General features: G+C 42.8%; 1 protein-coding gene across 4 annotated transcripts in view; it reads right to left on the bottom strand.

Moving 5' to 3' along the window:
- RNF130 (ring finger protein 130) overlaps positions 1 to 21445 on the bottom strand; it is a 140511-nt gene extending 119066 nt beyond the window's left edge. For 2 of the 4 annotated variants that reach the window (XM_043585335.1, XM_043585344.1), the window contains exon 1: positions 21102 to 21402. In XM_043585335.1, the coding sequence (XP_043441270.1) occupies positions 21102 to 21348 (247 nt within the window). In that variant the 5' untranslated portion in view covers positions 21349 to 21402. Of the gene's footprint in view, positions 1 to 20693; positions 20749 to 21101 lie in introns of those variants that run through there. The other 2 variants (XM_043585326.1, XM_043585354.1) reach the window with 2 other exon arrangements.
- Positions 21446 to 24428: the final 2983 nt, after the last annotated feature.

Below are 24428 nucleotides of genomic sequence, written 5' to 3'. Positions count from 1 at the left end.
AGTGTTAAGTTTTCTTGGCTGCCACCAAAAAGCCCACCAAGGCTGAGCAAAGCCACTGACTATACCTCAACACTGCTGAGGCACAGAGAGATGGAAGAACACCATCAAGGGCTGGGGAGTATCCGAAGGCATTATTTCCCCCTCAGCTTTACTGAGATATAGTAAGTAAAATCTATATATATTTAAAGTGTACAACATGATGATCTGATATACCTATACACTGAGAAATAATTACCACAATCAAGCTAATTCATATATCCATCACCTCATATAGTTACTTTTAATTTTTTTGTGTTTGGTGAAAACACTTAAGATCTACTTTTCAGCAAATATCAAGTATTCACCATAGTATTATTAGGTATGGTCACCATGCTGTGCATAAGATCCCCAGAACTTATTCATCTTATAACTGAAAGCTAGCAACACTGGAAGGCATTATTAATCCTTGGGCAGAAAAAGTAAAGAATGTGGGAGCACCCCTTTTTTGCTTTATTTATTGCTTCTTTCTTCTGGTACAATACTTCTAGTATTGTGCCATCAGACACAATGGCAATGTTAACAAAGACTGGACTATCTGGAAGATAATTTCAAACTTAGGAATGATGGATTCAACAATACATTAAAAGGAACACATGTCATGATCAAGTGGGATTTATTCCAGGGATACAATAATGGTTCCACCTCCACAACTCAGTGTGATGCCCCACATTAATGAAATGGAGGATCATATAATCATCTCAATAGATGCAGAATAAGCATTTGACAAAATTCAACATCTATGATAAAAAGTCTCAACAAAATTGGTATAGAGGGAATGTACTTCAACATAATGAAGGCCATATATGACAAGCCCATAGCTACTATCATATTCAACAATGAAAATCCTAAAGCTTTTCCCTTAAGATCAGAAATAAGATGGAGATGTCCACTCTCACTGCTTTTATTCACAATATAGTACTAGGACTCCTAGCCAGAGCAACTACACAAGAAAAAAATAAGAGGCATCCAAATCTGAAAGCCAGAAGTAATATGGTCTCATGACATTATATATAGAAAACCCTGGAGAGTCCACCAAAAAATTATTACAACTAATGCACAAATTCAGTAAAGTCACAGTATACAAAATCAACGCAGATAAATCTGTGGTGTTTCTTTTTTTTTTTTTTTAATTTTTTTTTTCAACGTTTATTTATTTTTGGGACAGAGAGAGACAGAGCATGAATGGGGAAGGGGCAGAGAGAGAGGGAGACACAGAATCAGAAACAGGCTCCAGGCTCTGAGCCATCAGCCCAGAGCCTGACACGGGGCTCGAACTCACGGACTGCAAGATCGTGACCTGGCTGAAGTCGGACGCTTAACCGACTGCGCCACCCAGGCACCCCAAATCTGTGGTGTTTCTATACACTAATAATGAATTATTAGAAAGAGAAATTAAGAAAACAATACCATTCACAATTGCATCAAAAAGAATGAAACACCTAAGAATAAATTTAACCAAGGAGGTGAAAGACCCATATACTGGAAATTAATAACACATGGATAAAAGAAACTAAAGAAGAAACAAATAAATGCAAAGATATTCTGAGTGGAAGAATACCATTAAAATGTCCATAGTAACCAAAGCAATCTACAGATTCAGTGCAATCTCCATCAAAATTCTAAGGGCATTTTTCACAAAAATAGAATTAACCCTAAAATTTGCATGGAACCATAAAAGGCCATGAATAGCCAAAGCAATCTTGAGAAAGACAAATAAAGCTATAAGTATGATGCTTCCTAATTTCAAACTATATTATAAAGTTGTACTAATAAAAACTGCATAGTATTGGCATAAAAGTAGACACACAGATCAACAGAAACGAGTAGAGAGCCCGGAAATCCACACATACATGGTCAATTAATTTACAACAAAGGAGCCTATAATGTTCAACAGGGGAGGCCCAGTGTCTTCGATAAGCAGTGCTGGGAAAACTGGATAGTGACTTGCGAAATAATGAAACTGGACTCTATCTTATACCAAACACAAAAAGCAACTCAAAATGGATTGAAGATTGGAACATACGACCTGAAACCATAAAACTAGAACAAAACACAGGCAGTAATTTCCTTGACATCAGTTTGGCAATGAGTTTTTGGATCTGACAACAAAAGTAAAGGCGACAAAAGCAAACATACACAAGTGGGACTACATCCAACTCAAAAGCTGCTGCACAGCTAGGAACATCATCAACAAAATGAAAAAGCAACCTTTCGAATGGGAGAAAATATCTGATAAGGGGCTAATATGCAAGATATATAAAGAACTCCTATAGCAAAAACATTTCATCTTAGGGTCCTTGTTTTATGCAAGTTTCATCCATACAGTTCCCCACCATTCCTTGCATTTGACAGGTGTTAGTTGTGTGATTCTGTTAACCTTGGAATAAATGGTATGTGAGTTAAAAGAAATGACTCATCCCTATAGAAAAAAAAGAAATGATGGACTATAACAGCACTGCTGAGGAAGGAGGTAGGAAACACGAAAAAAAATCATACAGTCCCTATGGAGGACAATCAGAGAAAAAAAGAACAAAAGCCTATTGTGGGAGACTACTCACATGAGAAAACAAATGGGAACAGGAGATTTAAAGTTTTCATAATCTGAGATGTCCATAAATAAATACAAGTAATAAGAAAAATTTTTAAAGTTCACCTTAAATAACAACTAATCAATGAGCCTTGTTGAAGTGGGTCCTGAGACTGGCCCATAACAATAGAAAAGTATATTTTACTAAGGAACTATTTATTATTCAGAGGGGGAAAAAAAGGAGAAGCAGATTATTTTATATCAAGATAACAGATGTCCTATAGGGAAATCCAACGGAAGAGAACTCAAGAATGTGTCTAAGAGACAGGAAAGAAACTCTGATGGGGGCAATATACCTACATCAACTGGCCAAACGGGTGCCAACGACCCAAAGAACTGCAGAGATCTTGTTCTGCTAAAATTAGTATCTGACAAGTTCGTGATCTGCCTTAGCATTCATTCCATCTCCAACACGATAATGGCTAGGGAGAACCAGGGGAAACTGCTACCCAGAACCTAACACACACCCATTACGTGAAGGGACTAGTAATTAGGAAGAAAGCAACCCATTATCACAGAGTTTGTAAAACCCAGGGCAAAGATAGCTGGGTAATTACAAATCATCCTGATGAGAAAGAAAATGAAGACACCGGCAAGAATGCACAAGATAAAGTTTAAGAAAGGCTCACACAAGGGCTGTAAAGGCAAATGTAGGATGACGGTACAGACTCAGAAAATTATCTTCAAAAATTAAAAAGTCCAGAGTTAAAGATTGCAAATAATGACAGAAACAAAAGAAGTATGCCTACTGCTCAGGGTCAACAAAATAATGGATGTAAACATTTTCAAAACCTTTTTGCTTTTGTTTCTTCTATTAAGGAGAACAACCTGAGAATAAGACCATCCCAGTAAGGCTAAAGGACATTGAAAATGGGTGCGGAGACTGTCAGAAAGCAAATATGCTGATTTTTAAGACAGGTTTCTCTGTTACATACTTCCATTTCATTTCAGTAAACCTGCTGTTTAATATATCTTGTGCATGCATGCTGGTTTCTTCAAGAAAACTTCCATCCCATTAAGATGTAATTACCCAGCTTTCTTTGCCCTAGGATTTGCAAACTTAAAAATGATATAGTTGCAGGGTGCCTGGGTGGCTCAGCTGGCTAAGCGTCCGACTCTTGATTTTGGCTCATGATCCCATGGTTCGTGGGTTCGAGCCCCATATCGGCACTGGCAGGACGAAACCTGCTTGGGATTCTCTCTCCCCCCCCTCTCTGTTCCTCCCTCACTTGTGTACTCTTTCCCTCTCTTAAAATAAATGAACTTAAAAAAAAAAAACCCACAATAATATAGTTGCTTTCTTCCAAATTTCTGGTCACTTTGCTTTACATCAAATGCAAAGGAAATTTTCCAGCCCTGGGCATAACATTCTCCTTAGCAGTGTCAGTGGTAGCTAACCACTTAACTTATAAGATAATGGACATTTCTTTGGCTCCCTTTCTCTCCCTGTCAGTCCTATTGGCTAGTCAGTCTTCTCAGCACCTTTTGCTGAAAAGACTATTCTTTTCACCCACTGAATTGTCTTGGCATCTTTGCAAACAATCAATTGATCTCACTTCTATTCCACTAATCTGTAGGTCTATGCCAGTACTACACTGTATTGTAGTTAGGTTTTGAAATCAGGAAATGTGATCCTTTTAATCTTGTTCTTTTTCATGTTGACTAGTCAGGGTCCACATGAATTTTGGAATCAGCTTGTCAATCTGTGCAAAAATCCCCCTGGTATTTTCTTAGGGTTATGTTGAACCTGTAGGTCATTTGGGGAGTATTGCCATATGAACAATATTAAGTCTTTGGATCCATGAATATGGGATGTCTTTCTACTTATTTAGATCTTTAGTTTCTTGTGACAATGTTTTATAGTTTTCAATGCCAATGCCATTTTAAATACTATTTTTTTAAAAATTATTTTCTAGGGGCGCCTGGGTGGCGCAGTCGGTGAAGCGTCCGACTTCAGCCAGGTCACGATCTCGCAGTCCATGAGTTCGAGCCCCGCGTCGGGCTCTGGGCTGATGGCTCAGAGCCTGGAGCCTGTTTCCGATTCTGTGTCTCCCTCTCTCTCTGCCACTCCCCTGTTCATGCTCTGTCTCTCTCTGTCCCAAAAATAAAAATAAACGTTGAAAAAAAAATTAAAAAAAAAAAAATTATTTTCTAATTGATTGTTCCTGGCATAGAGAAGCACAATTTACTTTTTTGTATGTGTACTGATCTTGTATCTACTGACCTAAGTTTACTTGAGTTAACAAAAGAAAATCATCCTGTTATAGGGAATAAGAAATTAAGCTTTACGATGTTTCCTTATGGATTAACACTGGCTGCTTTTCTCAATCCATGTCCAGATGCTGTGTGTCTCCTATGGTACCGAAGGTGTCCTGAGTAGGATCCCACAAATGAAAACAGGATAGCCGTGACTCCCCTCACATGTGTGTTTGCTTTCACAGTATTGTCAAATAGCTGCATTATGTGGATTTACAGATGAGACCATCTACTTTTAAATAAATCATCCCTCATCAAATAACACAAATGCCTTAAAAAAAAAAAAACTGCAAAGTAAAGGCAATGGGCAGAACTGACATTTCTACTGGTGTACAAGCTTTTTTTAGCCACCCTGAAAGGGAAAAAAAAAAAAAAAAAAAAAAAAAAAAAGAAAGAAAGAAAAAAAAAGCCACCCCCCAAAAAACCCAAAAACACACACACCAAAAAACACCCCCCCCCAAACTCCAAAACCCAACTAATCAGATTTGTAAGAGAAAGCCAAAAAGTTAGAAATTAACCTGAAGACTATTAGAAATACAGATTTATTACAGCGGGTGGCCTAATGAAGGCCAAGTGCTGGGCCTTAAGATAGTATGCCAAAGAACATCAAGAATGTGGTACAACATTCATAAGTATAAAACATATATTGGGGGTACCTGTATATCCACAACCAAGAAAGTCTGTGCTCCCATACTATAGGGAACAGGTTAGAGCAGGTAATTGTGCACACAGGGAAGCATGTTAGGAAGCCACAGTCTAGATGAGAAACTAGAATAAGTTACAGTTGATGTGGGGAGACATGGACACATTTTAGAGATGTTTAAGAATCTGGATCAACAAGAGTTGGTAAGTAATTAGGTATGGTGGCTGGGGGTCTAAAGAAGATGTCTGAGTTTCTGGCATAACACTGGGTAGAAGGTGGTGCTGTTGACTCAAACAGCAAACGTCGGAGGAGGAACAGATTTTTGGAGAAAGCATGATGAATTGTCTTAGACAAACCGGGCCTGAAAGAAAACTGAGCAGGAGGTAGTAATTCCCTTCCTAAGCACACCCAGTAAAATGCTACATGTGTAACCAGACTTGTAGGAGGTGTTTATGTCAGCAGTAATTGTAACAGCCACAAAGCAGGCAACCTGGTGTCCATCAACAGAATGGATAAACCATGATATATTCATGTACTGGGTCACTGACAAAACTGCTACATAGAGCAACATGAGTTCACCTCACAAATCAGTGATGTGAGCAAAAGAAACTAGTCACAAGAATATACAAGGAGAGGGGCACCTGGGTGGCTCAGTCGGTTAAATGTCCGACTTTGGCTCAGGTCATGATCTCGTGGTTTGTGGGTTCGAGCCCCGCATTGGGCTCTGTGCTGACAGCTCAGAGCCTGCAGCCTGCTTAAGATTCTGTCTCCAGTTCTCTCTGCCCCTCCTCTGCTACTGTTCTGTCTCTAAAATAAATAAACACTAAAAAACAATTTTTTTAAGAATACACAAAAATTGGGGGCGCCTGGGTGGCGCAGTCGGTTAAGCGTCCGACTTCAGCCAGGTCACGATCTCGCGGTCCGTGAGTTCGAGCCCCGCGTCGGGCTCTGGGCTGATGGCTCAGAGCCTGGAGCCTGTTTCCGATTCTGTGTCTCCCTCTCTCTCTGCCCCTCCCCCGTTCATGCTTTGTCTCTCTCTGTCCCAAAAATAAATAAACGTTGAAAAAAAAATTTAAAAATAAAAAAAAATTTAAAAAAGAATATACAAAAATTGTACCATGATCTAGGTACACAAAGTTAAACAGGCATAATCTGTGGTGTTCAAAATCTGGGGAGGGAGGGAGGAGGTGAGTGACTGAAAGGGGGCTTCTGGAGAACTCTGTGAAGCTGGTTATACTCACTTTCTTGACGAGGTTTGGGGTTATATCAGTGTGTGCACTACGGTAATTCACCAAGCTGCAGACTTACGATTGCGTATTTTTCTGTGTGTGTTACAGCGAAAACGTTAATTCAAAAAAATATGGTTATCTCACTCCTCAGGTTAAGACCTTTAACAGAATTCTGACTCATGCTACAACACGGATGGACCTTGAGGACATCATGCTAAGTGAAACAAGTCAGTCGCAAAATGAAATACTGTATGGTTCCACTTCTTTGAGATTCCTAGAGCAGTCGAATTCAGAGACAGAAAGCAGAAGGGTGGTTGCCAGGGACTGGTGGAGGGGGAAACAGGGAGTTACAGCACTGCAAAACAAAGAGTTCTGGAGATCTGGTTGTACAACAACCATGTAACTGTACACTTAAAAATGGTTAAGATGGTAACTTTTGTATTCTATGTGTTTTACCATAACTAAACATTAAACAAACCAGGAAACCCTTCAAAAGTTTTATTCTTCTTGAGACACGGTCAAAAATCCCAACACAGCCTAGTAAGTACTGACCCACTTTTTCACCTCTACTGTGTACCACTCTCCCCCTTATCCTCCAAAATTCCTCCATTCATTTCCTCCAGCACATTAAGGGTTTTTTTGTACCGTTTAGTCTTCATATAGGCTTCCCTGGCCTGGAATGGTCTTCCTTTCTCTGCCCATCTTAATATCTGCTCATGCTTTAGTCTCATGAGGCATTAATATTTCTTCAGAGTATCCTAGACCAGGTCAGCTCTCTCGTTTATGCCCTCTTGACATCCTGGTACTTTCCCCAAGAATTACTAAATTTATTTAAGCCTTTATTTATTTGAGAGAGAGAGAGAGAGAGAGAGAGAGAGAGAGACAGAGAATATGAATGAGTGGGGGAGGGGCAGAGGGAGGGAGTCATAGAATCTGAAGCAGGCTCCAGGCTCTGAGCTGTCAGCACAGAGCCTGACATGGGGCTCAACCCCACGAACTGTGAGATCATGACCTGAGCCAAAGCCAGATGCTTAACCGACTGAGCAACCCAGGCACCCCTCCCCAAGAATTATTAACAATTACTTGGGTTATTATCTGTTTAGTGTCTGTTTGCACCACCAGACAATATATATGCAATATACAGGCGCTGACTTACCTTGCCTCAGACGGCATGCAGGAACTTCCTGTCCTGCCTGCCATACAGTAGGTATTTAATAATTATTTGCTGAGTAAGTATGGAAGCAGCTGTCCCACCTGAGTTTTGGGTTTCTGATCGAGATGAATCGCAGTTTGGTGACACACAAATGAGAAAGAGCATCACTGACGGTGGTCATTGAGGAATCACAGAACGATATTAGAAAAGTAACCTGTGTAAATAGCACTCCAATGTTTACAAAGTGATGAAGATGCACTGTGCAAGTTATGGACGTGTTAGGAAACTGCTGATCCTTGGCAAAATTTCAGAAGTTATTATTAAAGGAATAACGTAGATACTGAGAAGAGAAAGCTGTAATAATGGGGTGCTGGCACAAGCTGGTTATGTATGGGAGGCAGAATGATGCTCCCCACCCCCCCCCCCCCCCCCCCCGCATGTCCCCATCCTAATCCCTGGGACCTGTGAATTCATTAGGTTACACAGCAAGAGGCAATTCAGGTTGCTCTTCAGCTGACTTTAGAATAAAGATTACCCTGGACTGTGAGGGTGGGCCTAAGGTAATCAGAGGGGTTTTAGGTGTGGAAGAGAGAGGCAGGAAGTCAAATAGCACTTTGCAGATGCTTCACTACAGGTTTTGAAGAGAGGAAGGGCAAGAATGTAGGCAGCCTCCAGAAGCTGGGAAAGTGAAGAAAATGGATTCTCCCATAGAACCTCCGGAAGGAATGCAGGATTGCCAATGCCTTGATTGTAGCCCAGTGAGATCCATTTTGGGCTTTGCACTTCCAGAACTGTAAGACAATAAATCTGTGTTTTTTTAAGCCATCTAGTTTGTGGTAACTGGTTACAGTGGCAACGGAAAACTAACACACTATGGCTAAGCCATGGAAGATTCACTTCTTTTCCTTCCTTGCCATAGCTCCTGACCTAGCAAATCAGGAAGAGAGTAAATAAGATGTCTTTGTTTTTTTCCACCAAAACACTTGATTACATCATTTAAGATATCATAACACTAAAAAATATGCACCAAAGGCAAAGTCAACGAAGTGAATTAGAAAACTCTGTGGAGTGCCCACACCCCCAAAGTGCTGATTAATGGAACGATGCCATCTTAGAAGATTCTGAGCAACACACTACAAGGGTCTGCTCATTAACATTCTTCAATACTTTTATCAATAACTTAGAGCAGGGATTCTTAACTCTGGGATTATGGACCACCTGGGACTGCAAAAAGTATCTGAACCTTCTAACCCTTCCTGAAAATTTTGTTATTACCTAATTTTTTAATTTTTTTAATTTATTTTTATTTTTTGGCAGAAAGCTCTATGGCCTTAATTAAAGTCTTAAAGGGGATCCATAAGTCCAGAAGGTTATGACCTGACTTAAATGAAGAGACAGAAGGTATGCTCATCACATTCACTGGTGACACAAAGCTGCTGGAAAGAGTAAAGACTGCAGTGACAAATCAGGATTCCAAAAACATCTTGAAAGGTTGAATGAACAGGCTACATCCAGTGAAGATAAAATCACACAGCTTAGGGCAGCCTCTGGAAAAGACTCAGAAGGTTTAATCAACAGTAAGCTCAGTATGAGTCAGTAATTAGGGCTACCAAAATAACTTATATGACTCTCGGCAGGTGTCCAGCATGATGGAAAAAAAAAACACTTCTACTCTCTTCTACTTTGGTGAAACCAAATGCATTACTGTGTTCAGTTTTGGGTTTCTTCTGTATTCATTTCCTAAGCCTGCCATAACAAATGACCACAAACTTGGGTGACTTAAGACAACAGAAAATGTACTGTCCCACAGTTCTGGAGGCTGGAAGTTGAAATCAAGGTGTCTTGGTTCCTTCCATAGGCTCCAAAAGGAAAACAGTCCCATGGCTCTCTCCTAGCTTCTGGGGCCCAGAAAACCTTGGTGTTCCCTGGCTGTGGCAGTGTAACCCTGATCTCTGTTTCCCTCTATCTTCCTGTGGCTCTTTTCACTGTGTGCCTGAGTCCTCTCTTCTCCTTATAAGGACACCCACATTGGATTTAGGGCCCATCCTAAACTACTATGATCTTATCTTGATCCTCAACTACTTACATTTGTCAAGATCCTATTTCCAAATAAGGTCACACTCAGATTCCAGGTGGACATGAACTTTTATGGGACATTATTCAACCCACTGCATCCTTTAAGTGGAATACTGACAGACAAATACACTCTGAAGTTTACAATACCATATTCTTTTTTAATTTTTTTTAACATTTATTTTTGAGAGACAGAGAGAGACAAAGCATGAGCAGGGGAGGGGAAGAGAGAGAGGGAGACACAGAATCCGGGCTCCAAGCTGTCAGCACAGAGCCTAATGCAAGGCTCCAACTCACAAACCGCGAGTTCATGACCTGAGCCGAAGTTGGACACTTAACCGACTGAGCCACCCAGGCACCCCTACGATACCATATTCTTAAGAGCAATCAAAAGAAACAGAGATATAAAACCAAAAGGTTAGAGGGCTTGAGTCAAACAAGGAAATTAACTATTGCCTACAAATATCTGAACCAAGTTTTTTCCCCAGATGAAAAACTTTCTAACACTGCTTTCCAGAGATGAATGTGATAGATTTCTGTCATTCATTTGTTCAAGCTTAAGCTGTACAATCATCGGATAGGAATGCTGAGGCTTCGGATGGGTGGCTGACTTGAGAATCACTGATGATCAAGCTATATAGCTTCAGCATGGTAAGCAGGGGTGAGATAAGTGGCTGGAGCCACTGGAGGAGACCACAGGGAGGGAGCTCAGATTTCCATTCTGAGGATAATGAGAAGACCCGGAAGGGGGTTAAGCAAGGAGTGTTACGATTTCCTGTAGAAGCTTCAAGATTATCCTGGCTACTGTAGGGAGAAAAGACTGATGGAAGTTAAGAGAAAAGGAGAGACCATGACAGGGTAAGAGGGGAAAGCTGCCCATACTGAGAAGGCAGGAGTGAAAATGACAAGTCACACAGAGATATGTATATCCTGCAGGTAAACTGTGGAGGGAAGATCAGATGTGGAATGTGAGGAGAAGAAGCAAAGATGACCCTAAATGTGGATGGTGATGTCATTTGTTGAGATGGGGAGGATCAGGGAGCAGCGGTAGCAGGCTGGAAGGCAAAAAAAAAAAATGTATCAAAGGCTCCATCTGAGGTTTCTAAATATCTGGAGATGTCCTCGAGACATTTAGGTTGAAGATACCATGCAGACAGAGTTGAATGTGTGACTCTAGGCTCACAAGGGAAGACTAGGCTGAAAGTAGAGGAAGACACAACAGCGGGCATTGGAGAAAAAGAAAACTGTTGCCTTAGAGTTGTCCCACTTCTTTAGGAGTATTTTGGGGGTGCACCTGGCTGCTGGCTCAGTCAGAAGAGCATGTGACGCTTGATCTTGGGGTCATAGGTTTGAGCCCCATGCTGGGTGCAGAGATTACTTAATAAATAAAAAACTTAAAAAAATATTTTTGTATTACTGAGCATAGTTAAGTGCCCACTTGTTTCTGCTTAAATGTTATGTTCTCAAACCCTGGTCAGCTGCGTTGTTCAGATTTTCTCCAGCCACATTCAACTGCATGGTGACAGGAAGCACAGAGACGGATGGTAGTGGTTCACCCTGGATTGACATTTTGCCAAGTGAGTGTGATACAGAACAGAGGAAAAAGGGATGATTAATGTGAAGAATCATGGACTCTACATCAAATAAGGAGAGAAGTGAGAAGCCAGAGGGGGCTGAAAGAGCTTCCTCTATCCAAAATCAGCCAAAGGACAGGGTCATGCTATGCTGAATTCAATTAATGCTGAGGCCTTATCACAACTGACTGAGGAGGAAGGTAGTTGCCAGAAGAAAGGGAAACACTATGAGCCAACATAGTAGCTACTATCATAAATTAGTTTAGGGTCTATAGACTTAGATCTGTTTATAAAATAAAAGCAGTTAATTCAATGGTAGCGTTTCCTGATTTCGTGGTCCATCAGTGGCTACTAAGCAGGAACTCTCTGGAGACAGTGCTTAGTTTCTAAAGAACCCTACATTTTATAATAAGTCACTATAGTTGGAGAAGACCTCAGATGCTGGGAAAGCAGGGAGCTTCTGCACAAAAGAGAAAGGGGTGGGCACAGAATTCATTTGCAGTGTGGATGGGGGAATGAGTGGGAAGCTTACTGTACACACACAGAAAAGACAAACTTCACCCAATGGCTTACAGTGAAGTATACCTGTCCCATTCACTCCATTGTCCTAGGTCCCCCAAACAACCCTGTTTTTAGTTCTTCTAGTGGTCACCTTCTACAGTTCCACAAAGGCTCATCGCCATTGTTTCCTGGTTTGTCAATGTAAGACATTATCTGCAGATTTATGAGGCTACAAATCAAGATTCTGCTCATTTAGGCTTCTCCATTTTCCCTCTTCCCTGATTTCATTGTTTCATTATTTTCCTCTGTGGTTCAACCTTCCCAGTGTCTGCAACTACAGCCGACCTCCTGAATGCTCACCCAGTGAGATGAAGTCACTGGCCCTTACCAGCTCCTGACATGTCTTTTCTCTCTTCCATTTCTCTACCTTTGTCATCTATTTATAGTTACAGATGCTTAGGTCGAAATGTTTGCTTTCTCTTTCTTCTGCAACCAATAGGGCCTTCCACACTTTAACTACAGATTGATCTTAAACACTGAAAACCAACAAAACCACTAAAGCACTAATATCATCATTATAAAAATGTTACAGAACGGCCTGTGTTTGGATTCCACTTCCCTTTCTAGGATCTGCTAACTGCTCACAACTGTGTCACATTTTAGTTGTTTCACAATTGGACCAACTGTCCCTGGTCTTGGAGTTCCTCTTCTCTTACTAGGGAAAAACATGTCCTTTAAATGTTATGTCTAGTATCTTCCAGTTTCCTGCTCTGACCATGGCTTGGAATTCACTCTTTTTTTTTTTTTTTTTTTTTTTTTTTTTTTAAGTTTTGGGAATAAACAAACACCCAACCTGTACACACTTACTTGTTCCCTTCGGGAAGTATGACTTTTCCCCTATGAAGGTTGTGTACGGAAAATTAACCATTTCAAAAAAAAAGAGAGAGAGAAAACGAAAAATGTCCCCCAATGATCCAATCAATAGAACACAATCATTTTTATTTTTGCACATTACTCTGAGTCTTAATCCACTGTAAACAAATTTAACACAGTCACAGTTCAATCACTATATGTTTATTTTTGTAGGATATACCTTGCTTTCACAATCCCCTTTAATGGCTGTGTAACTTTCCACTGAGTGGATGTATCATAATTTATTAAACCCACTAGGGAAGCAGTACAAAAAAGTGGTTAAAGTATGGATGCTGCAGTCAGACAGACCTCCAACACATCCCAGCTCTGCTGAATCCCGACGGCTATACAGCTGGTAGGTTACCTCTCCTGCTTTCATTCACCCAACACTAATAACCAGTGCCACCCTACTATGTTCCAGGTGCCACGCCAAGCACTGTGTACACACGAGTAGACACAGCAACAGCATCCCCGCCCTCATAAACAAACAAACCAGATATATAAGTTCCAATTGTATAGAGGGCTCTCAAGAAAAAAGACACTAAGTGAGAGACTGGAGAAGCCTGAATTCACATCCACAAAATGAGGACACGGTACCACTTAGGGCTGTTATTAAATGACAGTCCATGTATAGTACAGTTCTTGGCACCCTTCTCGGCCCACAATACGTGAAACAATATGTGTTAAGTACCTCACTGCCTGGGGTAAACCAAGAGCACCAAAGCAGGAAACACTCTCTCAGTGTGTTCTTCTTTCCTTCATCAACAGAAATCCTACACTTTCTCAAGTCTGAGTTCATGGCTAGACATCTGATGTGGGTCTCTTCTATATCCATTTCCCTCCTCAGCATGTTATTTTCTTTTACCTCCTTAAACAAGCTATCTCTACAATAGCTGTTTTAACACCCTTATCTGCAACTCTAGCATTTGTTCCATTTCTGGGCCTGTTGCTACTGCCTATTTTTGCCTGGTTATGGGTCATAGTTTCCTGTTTCTTAGCATGCCCAGTAATTTCTGACTGGATGTTGGTCTTAGATTTTATGTTTTTGGGATCCAGATGTCACTGCATCCCTTTCAATATTGTCGAGCTTTGTTCTGGACCAGTTACTTGGAATCAGTCTGATCCTTTTCAAGTTCGCTCCTAAGCTTTGTTAAGTAGAGTCCAGAACAGGCTTTTATTTAGGGCTGATTCGGCCTCGCGTGCATTACGCAGTCTCCCTACACTGATCAGTAAGAGTATGAACTATTCCAAGCCCTGTGGGAACTCCAAGAATTCCCCCTGCTAATTTCTGACAGTTCTTCATAAAATGTGCAGATCAGTACTCTGGCCAAAGACCCGTGAGGACCCCTCACGGCTCTCCAGAGTTCATTCCCTGCGCGACTCCCTCCTCTCTCGTATTTTACCTCCTTGCATATTCAAGTCCGTTCAAACTGCCTGGGCCTCCTAGAGCTCTGAACTCTGTTTCGGCAACACCAGGTTCCCTCTGGATTCCCCTTCCTTGCACTGCAACATGGCAACTCTCCAGGCCGTAAGTAAGCTGGGGCAGTCATACAGCTCCACTGTTTATTTCCTTTCTCTCAGGGATCACTGTCCTGTACTCTTTGTTGACCTATTTCTAAAACTGCTGTTTCATAACTTTGTCATGTTTTCTAGTCATTTAAGGTGGGGAAGTGAACTGGTCCCTTTTACTCAATTATGGCTAGAAACAGAACTAACCAAGCTTGACTTCGAATTTCCACATTTTCAATGAAACTCTTCTAGACTACAAGTCCAAGTCATTTTCCACTTTTCTGGTCTTCATGCAATTCACAACGCAGCACACTAACAGAGGCCCTACAGTATACTCTGTCCATCAAGCCCCCCCCCCCACTCCCACCCCTGCCCCCAACACCTTCCTACAAAGCCTGCCATCAGTTTCACTACCAGACCCAACACCGCTAGACTGAATGCAATCACAGATTCCAGTGGCTTGCTAGTGCCAGGCACAGTCCTAGGTGCTGGACTGAAACAAGGAAGACATTGTCCCTAACTGCCAGGAGCTCACAGTTTGTGGCAATGTAGAAATCAAACTCTCAGCCATAAATCCATAACACAGTTTTCAACGGGGAAAAACTAAGGTAGAAATGAACTTTTGGCACAAAGATCGTCAAACATTTTCTTAAAGCGCCAGAGAGTAAGTAGCCTAGGCTTGCAGGCCACATAGACTCCTCTGTCACAACCACTCAGTTCAAAAGCAGCCAAAGACATGTGAACAAACGGTTATAGCTGTATTCCATAACTGTGTAAAGTAACAGGTGGCTGGCCCCCTGGGTGTAGTCTGCAGACGCCTGCTTTAGAACAACCTCCACCAAAACAGCCTGCACCATCTTCTACAATGGTATGTTCTGTTTGTGCCATCCAGACAAGGCCCTCCTAGGCGGGCAGTGCATACAGCGCCTTCTGCACAAACTATAGCACTTGTACAACTGAAGCACAGAGTAGGTACTTACTACTTTTTTTTTTTTTTACTTATGCTGCTTTGCATTTGAAGAGCTCCCTTTGTTTTACTTAAAACTGCTTCCAACAGTAAACGAAGCTGCATTTGCAACAATTCATAGAAAATAATAAATGTCTAGTGCATAATATAAGGATGATAAAACAAGCAAATGTTGATGGTCCTGAAAAACAGTTTCATTTTGCAAGTAAGTCAAGACTACCATATACTTAAATACTCAAAAGAATATGCTCTGGGGACTACCCATTCATCCCACAGATGGCCTAAGACACTACTAGACTTCTCTCTTGAAAAATATCTAAAGAGAGAGTTCAAAAGCACATAAAAAAGAATGGCCTCAAAAGAACTTTCAATTGTGGTCAAAATTCAAGTCTATCTAGAAAAGACAAAGATTTGATACACTGCACATCTTTTTAAAATTGATCAATCAAAAAGATCTTACAAAATAAATCTTACAAAATAAATGCTAAGTATTTCAATTTGTTTTCACTGCTGCACAATATGTGTGTGCATATATGTACACACAACGGATAAACATACGGTGATGTGACTGGTTTGAAAAGACAAAAAGAACTGTCCTTGGGTGCCTGGACGACTCTGTCAGTTGAGTGTCTGACTTGATTTCGGCTCAGGTCAAGATCCCAGGATTGTGGGATGGAGGGAGCCCTGCATCGGGCTCTGTGCTGAGAGCATGGAGCCAGCTCGGGATAGTCTCAGTTTTTCTCTCTTTCTCTGCCTCTGCCCCTCCCCTGCTCATGCACATTCTCTAAAAATAAAAAATAAGATTTGTCCTACCACTTTATAGTCACACTTCAATCAAGGTGGAGGAAACTTAGAAGTCATTTAATCTAACCTTCCTTCAAATGAAGGATTTTTCTTTTATAACGTTCAAACAGTGCTCTGTGGTTTGTCCATCTTTTTTTTTTTTTTTTAAACGTTTATTTATCTTTGAGACAGAGAGAGACAGAGCATGAACAGGGGAGGAGCAGAGAGAGACGGAGACACAGAATCCGAAACAGGTTCCAGGCTCTGAGCTGTCAGCACAGAGCCCGACACAGGGCTCGAACTCACGACTGCGAGATCATGACCCGAGCCGAAGTCGGACGCTTAACCGACCAAGCCACCCAGGCGCCCCGGTTTGTCCATCTTTTAAAACTCACATTCAGAATCAAACATAAACGAGAGGTGTATCTGGCCTCATGAAGCAGGACCAGTGCTGCCCAGGAACCGGACACCCAAATTCAAGACGACTAGAGAGGGTCTGTCCTGCAACAGGCAGCTAAGCTTTATCTCCCTTCAACTCCTTTTAATGCAGGTGGGGTTTTTTTACACCCCAATTCGGGGCTATGTATTTATTCCTATTCACTTTTTTTCTTAGTCTCAACCCACCATTCCACACACTGAGATCCTAGGGATTCAGCAGGTCAAAGAGATCATTTAAATATGCCATGTCTTTACCAAAATCACTGGCACAGCAATCAAAGATCTTCACAATGTGAAGAAGAGCAGAAGGAAAAACTGAAGGCAGCAAATATGAACACAACCCTTATGGGAAGCTTTGCCATTAAGAGAAATAGAGGATGGGATGGTAACAGAAGAATATTTGGTGGGAAGGTCAAATGTTGTTTTTAAAAATATTCAAATATTTATATGCCAATGGATCATCCAAAAGTGAAGGAAAAATACAGTGTGTGAAACCATTTTCTCAATTGTAAAATTCAATATAAATATATTGTATATATCTCCTTTATCTGCTTGCTTATTTATGTTAAGATCTGGTTTTTAGAACCTCCAGCTCCTTTTGAATTCTCTTTCCTTTCAGAGTCCCTGTTCCCAGAATCATACCTACTATTTCTCTGAATATTTTGAAATCTCTATATCTAGTAGTCCTTGCCTTTGCCATTATGAATTCTAACATTACATGATGGCTTTCATCCAAGGTCTTTTTTCCACATCAATATCCTTTACTCTTCATCAGAATTTAAAAAACCATGTTCAGGTTTAATGGATTCATCCAAAAGAACCACTTTCTTAAACCTAAAAACCTGTTTTGCTTTTTTTTTTTTTTTTGTATCCATACGGTCAGCAAGATGCCCCCCTTCCCCACAAAAGTTGATCATTTGGTAAAACTGTTAAGGCTATAACATCCAATCCTCAAAATTTCTATGCAAAGCAAAAAGTGGCTGATACCAGATTCTTCCCACCAGCACATCTGCATATACAATGACATCATCAACACTGGTCCTTCTCCTGCCCAACCCCCACTCCAGGCTCAGACAAAAAGTTAGTGTGCACAAACACAGAGCACATTTACAATGTCTGCTCCCCAGTAGGTACTAGCTAGTTTACATTTGTTTCTAGTTCTAAGCTCACCCTTTGAGTAAGCAACTGTAATCTGCAAATAAATACAAGATATGTTCCTTCAAAGGCCCATTCCTAAAAATGAATTATCAGTAAACATATGAAATCTGTTAACACCAAACAAATGAATCTCCATTCTATTCAATCTGCATCCTATTTAGTGACAAAGAATACGTTTTCAAAGTACAACACTTATTGTTTTATAAAGTTTAACACTTTCTAAAAATGTACTTTTAAAACACCAAAGAATCTAAAGAAAAAGCTGTCTATTTGCCCTTTAAAGGTGTAGAATAAATAAATTTCATTCAGTTATTCATGCATGTCTAATTGATAGTAGCACTACAAAATAAGAAAGGTTTCTAATATTTCACAAACCAAGTCAGAGATTTAAAATGAGTCATCATGTTAAGCTCTAGGAAAATGTGAAATTATTTTGTCTTTATATTCGTTACTACCAAACACTTATCCTCAAAAATGCACCTTTGTTAATTTCACATCTAGGGGTGCCTGGTTGGCTTAGTTGGTAGATTATGTAACTCTTGATCCCAGGGTTGTGAGTTCAAGCCCCACACTGGGTGTAGAGCCTGCTCAAAAAAAAAAAAAGATAAAGAAAAAAAATTTTCACGTCTATTGGGCCCAGCTACTTCTGCCAGGAATTCCCATCTCGTAACATTTTTTGCTTTGTAATTTGAACATTACTTTGTTTACTGTCAACACACAGGAAGTCCTCAATAAACACGCTAAGATTCTCTTCAATTCAAAATTATAAGAGCATAAAAGGTCATAAGAACTGTAATATTTTTTATTAAAATATAAAATTTTGAAATTCACTAAATCAAGAATAGCCACTTTTTTTTAACTGAGGTATAATGGATGTAACGCAAGTAATCGTAACAGACTTATACCACCATTGTTGTTTTTAAGATACATTCCCAAGTTCCTGCTGCAAAAGTAGGAAAATGTCCTGGATTTCATGATTTACAGGTATACGGATGTATAAAGGCCCTAACTAGCACTTCAGGAAGAAGAGGAATTTTCATCTGTTTTGTTCACTGCTGTTGCCCCACCACCTCTCCAGTGGTACACAGGATTTCAATTAGTATTTGCTGAACTGAAAGCACCTTTGTGTGCAGACCCTTCAGTAGGAAGTCAGACTCAAACCACCTGTAGGACCTCACCACTCACACCATGAGAAAACATGCAGCAATCTCATGTTGTGCAAATAGAAAATGAGCTCCTAGAGAATGGAGAATAGGAAGAGAAGACAGACACTGAAGGGAACCGACCCCAGACTCAGCGTTCACACACTGCCTTGACGTGTTCACATTGAGGGGTGTCTAAAACCTCACCAATTTAGACATTCATTCAGGTTGACAAGTCTCGTTTTAAGAATGCAGGGACCATTCACACCTGTCAACAATCTTACGAGGTAAATATGTCATCATTCCATTTTGTGGAGGACACTGAGGTTATGTGGCCAATTTACTTTCCCAGGGTTACGCAATGCTCTCCTGGTGTCACATGGCATATGCACAGCACAACTCAGAACCTTTACTTGTACAGTGATGCTACCTCCCCAGGGATAAGGAAACAGGACTAACCTTCCTCTACACATCAGTTGCATGTTAGTTCCCAATACTCTTCTGTTCAAACACCTACAACAAGAGTTCTCAAAGACCGGGCTTTTGTTTGGGGATGACAAGCAAGCAACAAGTAGTTTTACAACATGAGACCCTTTGGAGGCAAGAATCTAAAGTGAATATCGTGGATTTGGGGTGCCCTAGGGAACCAAGCCCTAAAGACAAACCAAGTTATTTCAAAACCCTGCACGGGGCCAACTCTTGCTCCAGAACAGCTTGCCTCTCTCTCTTCCTCTTCCTCCCCTTCCACGTGACCCTCACGGTTCTCCGCACCAGAAAATAGGCTACCATTGTTAGTGCCATAGTTTGGCAACATTATGTGATCCAACTACAGTGACTGGCACAGAACAGGCACACAAATATTTACTAAATGAACCAAAGACCAAAGTTGTTTCTGCCCGCAAGCTGGGACCCTAACTGCCATTTTTAACAAAGTGGAGATGAGAATGCACTTTAAGCACCTGACCGTCGGTGTAAAAATGAACTTTTACAAGGCACTTCTAAATTGGGGGCAAACTAGAGTGAAAGACCCACGTGATTCTTTTTCCTCAGTACACAGACAGCTTAGCACTTTAGCACACACAGATCTCAGAAGAGGCATGATGTTTTAATATTTTAGAGTATAAAAACAAACATCATTACCTTATTTAGACTGCCTTGTTTAGGTCATCTTAACATGAATAGCAGCTTAAAAAAAAATCCACTCTCAGCATTCTCAGGATGAGTGCGGGGGTGGAGAAGATAGCAGACATTTTCCAAAAAGTTCGCAGTGGGCAAAAAAACAAAAAACAAAACCCCCCAAAAAATATCAAAAGGAAAAAAAGGTTCCTTTAAAACATGACCAGTAATTTATACAAATGTACGTTTTTATACAAATAACTAAACGGAGCCAGTGTTTATAGGAAAGCATGAGCATACGCCAAATGGCTTCAAAGACAATTCTTGAAAATTTTATCTATTTCCCCTTCGGTCAGCACCCATGCCCTGAAAACTTGGCTACTAGTTCCAATTGGTATCAGATTCTTCATAATGTGAGATTTTCAGGCGTCAAATTACAGTAAAAACTACTGGGGCAGAACAGGAGCCAAAAGCAACAGGGAAGATGCCCATTTTCCTCTACCAACCTCCTCCCACTTGCCACTTAAGAAAAACGGCACGTTTTTACGTTAGAAAAGGGCCTTCATCCTTCGAGATCTAATTCAGCGTTAAGTCTGGGATTTCGGGAACAAACCTGCCGATTCCGAAATGCAGGTTAAGACCTCCTCCACCATGAATTAGTTTTGCGCTCTTCCACCACCTCCTTTGTCTGAACTGTCCCTGCAAACTCGCAGACCCATGCCCTCCTGTAAACAAGCTACCTAAACGAAAAGGAACGTTTTCTAAGTCTTCCTAAGAGAAGAGGAACCCCCCACCCCCACCCCCCCCCAAAAAAAGCGTCTGGAGCCTCATTCCCACCCGTGGGCAGGCCGGGCTGCACACGACGGAAACCTGGACCCCGGGGCCGCCGGCCGAGCGGAGCGGAGCTGCGAGTCCGGCCGGGGTGGGTGGGGGCGCTGAGCCCGCCGCCCCCGCGCCCCGGCTCCCGGGGGCCGCCGCCCGCCCCCGCGCCGGCTCCTTCTCTCCGCGCCCCGGCACTCACCTCCGTGGATGGGCAGCGGTGCCAGCACCTGGCCGCGGACCTCGGCCTTGGGCGAGTCGAGCCCGTAGCGCCCGCGGTCGATGCGGAACGTGAGCGGGGCGCCGCGGCCGGGCTCCTGCACCGTCACGTTGATGAGCGCCGTGTAGTACTCCTGGCTCGCGTTGTCCGCCCGCGCCGGCCACAGGCTGCAGGTCAGCAGAGCGAGCGCGGCGAGCCGGGCCGGGCCCGCCCGCGCCGCGCCGCTCATCGTCCCTCCGGCCGCCGCCGCCGCCGCTCGCGGACCGGGCTCCAGGGCCGGCGCGGAGAGGCGGGGCGGGCGCGGCCGGCGCTGCGGCGGGAGCGCGCGCGCGCGGCCTGCGCGGGGCCGGGCACGAGCACGGTCCTCCTCGGCGCCGCGGCCCCGCCGCTCGCCGCTCTCACGTCTGCGGCCCGCCCGCGGGGACGCGCCCATGGGCCCCTGGGCGAGGACGGCGGGTCAGGCAGCTCGCGGTGGTCTCCTCGGGGCCCCCTGAGGGCCGTGGGGACGGGCCCACTCCATCCCGCGGGTCTGGTCCCGCCGACTCGGGGGCGCCTCGCTTGGCAGCGGCGGGGTTTGGGAGGCGGCTCCAAGAGGATGCGCCTGAAGCAGGGTCTGTGAAACACAAAGTCCCGCTAGCCCGGCTGCCACCTCCGGCGCGCTCGCCGCCGCTCTGCCCAGCCCCCTCCCGGAGGGCCGAGCGGCAACGCGCAGGCCTGGGGCTCAGCCCCGCCCCCGCGCGCTTGCGTGCGATGCCCTGCTCGCTCCCGCCCGCCTGCACGAGGGCCGGAGCTTGCACAGCCATGTCCGTTAGTCCCGGCGTGATGGGCACAGGGTGCGGAGCCTGGGAGCTTTATAAAGGCCTGTGGAAAAGTTTGCGACGAAAATGCAAAAAGAAAAACAGTTAAAACTTTACAATTAATTTTAAAAGTTAAATGTCTGTGAAGAGTTCAGATTTCAGCTGGTCAACTACCAGTCACATATAATTGACACCAAGGAACGCAGGGGAGGGGATGTGCCTCTGTAATGGGACGCGGGGGGCCGCAACACTGTAAGAACTGTAAGAACACCTGTGGGGTCGAGAAGGCTGTCTACAGGAGATGAAACCTCCAGATTCTCTGGATAAAGAGGAGATTGTAGTGAGACCTGCCCAGCCCACAACACACACACATCTTGTCAGCTGTGTACCCTTCTAAAAGCATAAACGAAAGAGTGGGATGGGTCTTGAGTCAGGTGTGGCTGAATCCAGTAGCTTATAGAATGTTAGGCAGTGTGCTCATTATTGATCCCTGATGAGGAGGAAGGATAACATCTTTTTTTTCTAATTTAAATTTTCGTTAACATACAGTGCAATATTGGTTTCAGGAGTAGACTTCAGTGATTCATCGCTTACATACAATACCCAGTGTTCAGGTGCCCTCAATACCCATAGCGCATCTAGCCCATCCCCCACCCACCTCCTCTGTCAACCCTCAATTTGTTCTCTATCATTAAGAGTCTCTTGCGGTGTGTTTCCCTCTCCTCTCTTTTCCCCATGCTCATCTGTTGTGTTTCTTAAATTCCACATATGAGTGAAATCATATGGTATTTGTTTTTCTCTGATTGACTTATTTTTGCTAGTTCCATCCACGTTGTTGCAAATGGCAAGATTTCATTGTTTTTGATGGCTGAGTAATATTCCAGTGTGTGTGTGTGTGTGTGTGTGTGTGTACCGCATTTTCTTTATCCATTCATCCGTTGGTGGACATTTGGGCTCTCTTCATCATTTGTCTATTGTTGCTAATGCTGCTATAAACATTGGGGTGCATATGTCCCATTGAATCTGTGTGTTTGTATCCTTTGGATCAATACTTAATAGTAGGATAGCATCTTCTGACTGGCCCTGCCTGGATTCCCTGCGTCCTATAGTGGGAAGGGGTGGAGTCAGCCTTGCCCAACCAAATGTACTGAGTATCCCAGAAAGAGGCCACTTCCCAAAGGAAAACTGAGGCACTGTTTCCAGGCAAAGGGTGTGGATGCAGTGTTGGCTGAAATATCAGATGTCCTTGGGTGACTCTTAGCAATGTCCTTCACAATTTCTCCCTCTAAATCTTCCCTTCCTTCCTCACTGCAATCATCTGTCTAGTCTGTCCTGGCCATATTGAGGCTGGCTTTATTTACTTGCCTCCAGGATGTACAGCCCCTAGACCAAAATAACCAGGCCTCCTCCCTGGGCCTAGTGCTTGAAGAGGTATCTACTTTGGCCCTCCAGCAGCTGGACTCCCTTCTCACAGAGCAAAGAGTTCTTGGGACCAAGGTACTCATGTTCAGGCACCTGAGACAGGGAGTTCCCTGCCCAGATAGCCCCAGGCCTGCTGGGGGTCTCTGGGCTCTGCTCTTACTTGGCATGCCCTGGCCTGCCTCTGCTTGCCAGGCTCATTCACTCTACCCCCTTGTCCTTACAAGGGACTTTCTTTCTTTCTTTCTTTCTTTCTTTCTTTCTTTCTTTCTTTCTCTCTCTTTAAATTTGTTTTTGTCAATATTTATTTATTTGGGGGAGAAAGCGAGACAGTGTGAGCAGGGGAGGGGCAGAGAGAGAGAGAGACACAGAATCTGAAGCAGGCTCCAGACTCCAAGCTGTCTGCACAGAGCCCGATGCAGGGCTCGAACTCACAAACTGTGAGATCATGACCCGAGCTGAAGTCAGACGTTTAACCGACTGAGCCACCCAGGCTCCCCTAAAAGGGTCTTTTAAAGCATGTGGTACCCATACTTTGAATTTGTCAAGTAGAGAGTTGCTTCTAGAGAACTTACAACACTTCTCTGGCACTTTCCAATCGTCCTTTAAAATAGAGTGGGATGAGGTGGTCTCTGTGCATAGCCTCAGCAGGTATGGACATCTAGGGCATTGGTAACACCACCTTCATTTGGGAGTGTAATTGTTTTTAATTTTATGGACAGTTTCCTTTAGGAAAAGGGTCTTTTCATGTATAGTTGTGGTACAAAGCTACCTTTTAAAAATTGCAGTAAAAAAATATGAAAAACAAACAAACAAAAAAAACCCAAAATCATCTTAAACCATTTGTAAGTGTTCAGTTCAGCAGCATTTGGTACATTCACATTGTTGTGCAAGGATCACCACCATCCATCTTCTAGACTCTTTTCATCTTGTAAAACTGAATTTCTGTCCCCATTACATAATAACTTTACACTGCCCCCTCCCCCAGCCCATTGGAACCACAATTCTATTTTCTGTTTCTATAAAATTTCACTACTCAGGGCATATACATACAGACATGTATAGACCCACATACATGGAGTCACACAGTATT

Source organism: Prionailurus bengalensis, chromosome A1 (genome assembly GCF_016509475.1).
Source record: "Prionailurus bengalensis isolate Pbe53 chromosome A1, Fcat_Pben_1.1_paternal_pri, whole genome shotgun sequence".
Lineage (NCBI taxonomy): Eukaryota > Metazoa > Chordata > Mammalia > Carnivora > Felidae > Prionailurus > Prionailurus bengalensis.
This window is presented reverse-complemented; position numbering and strand designations above follow the sequence as displayed.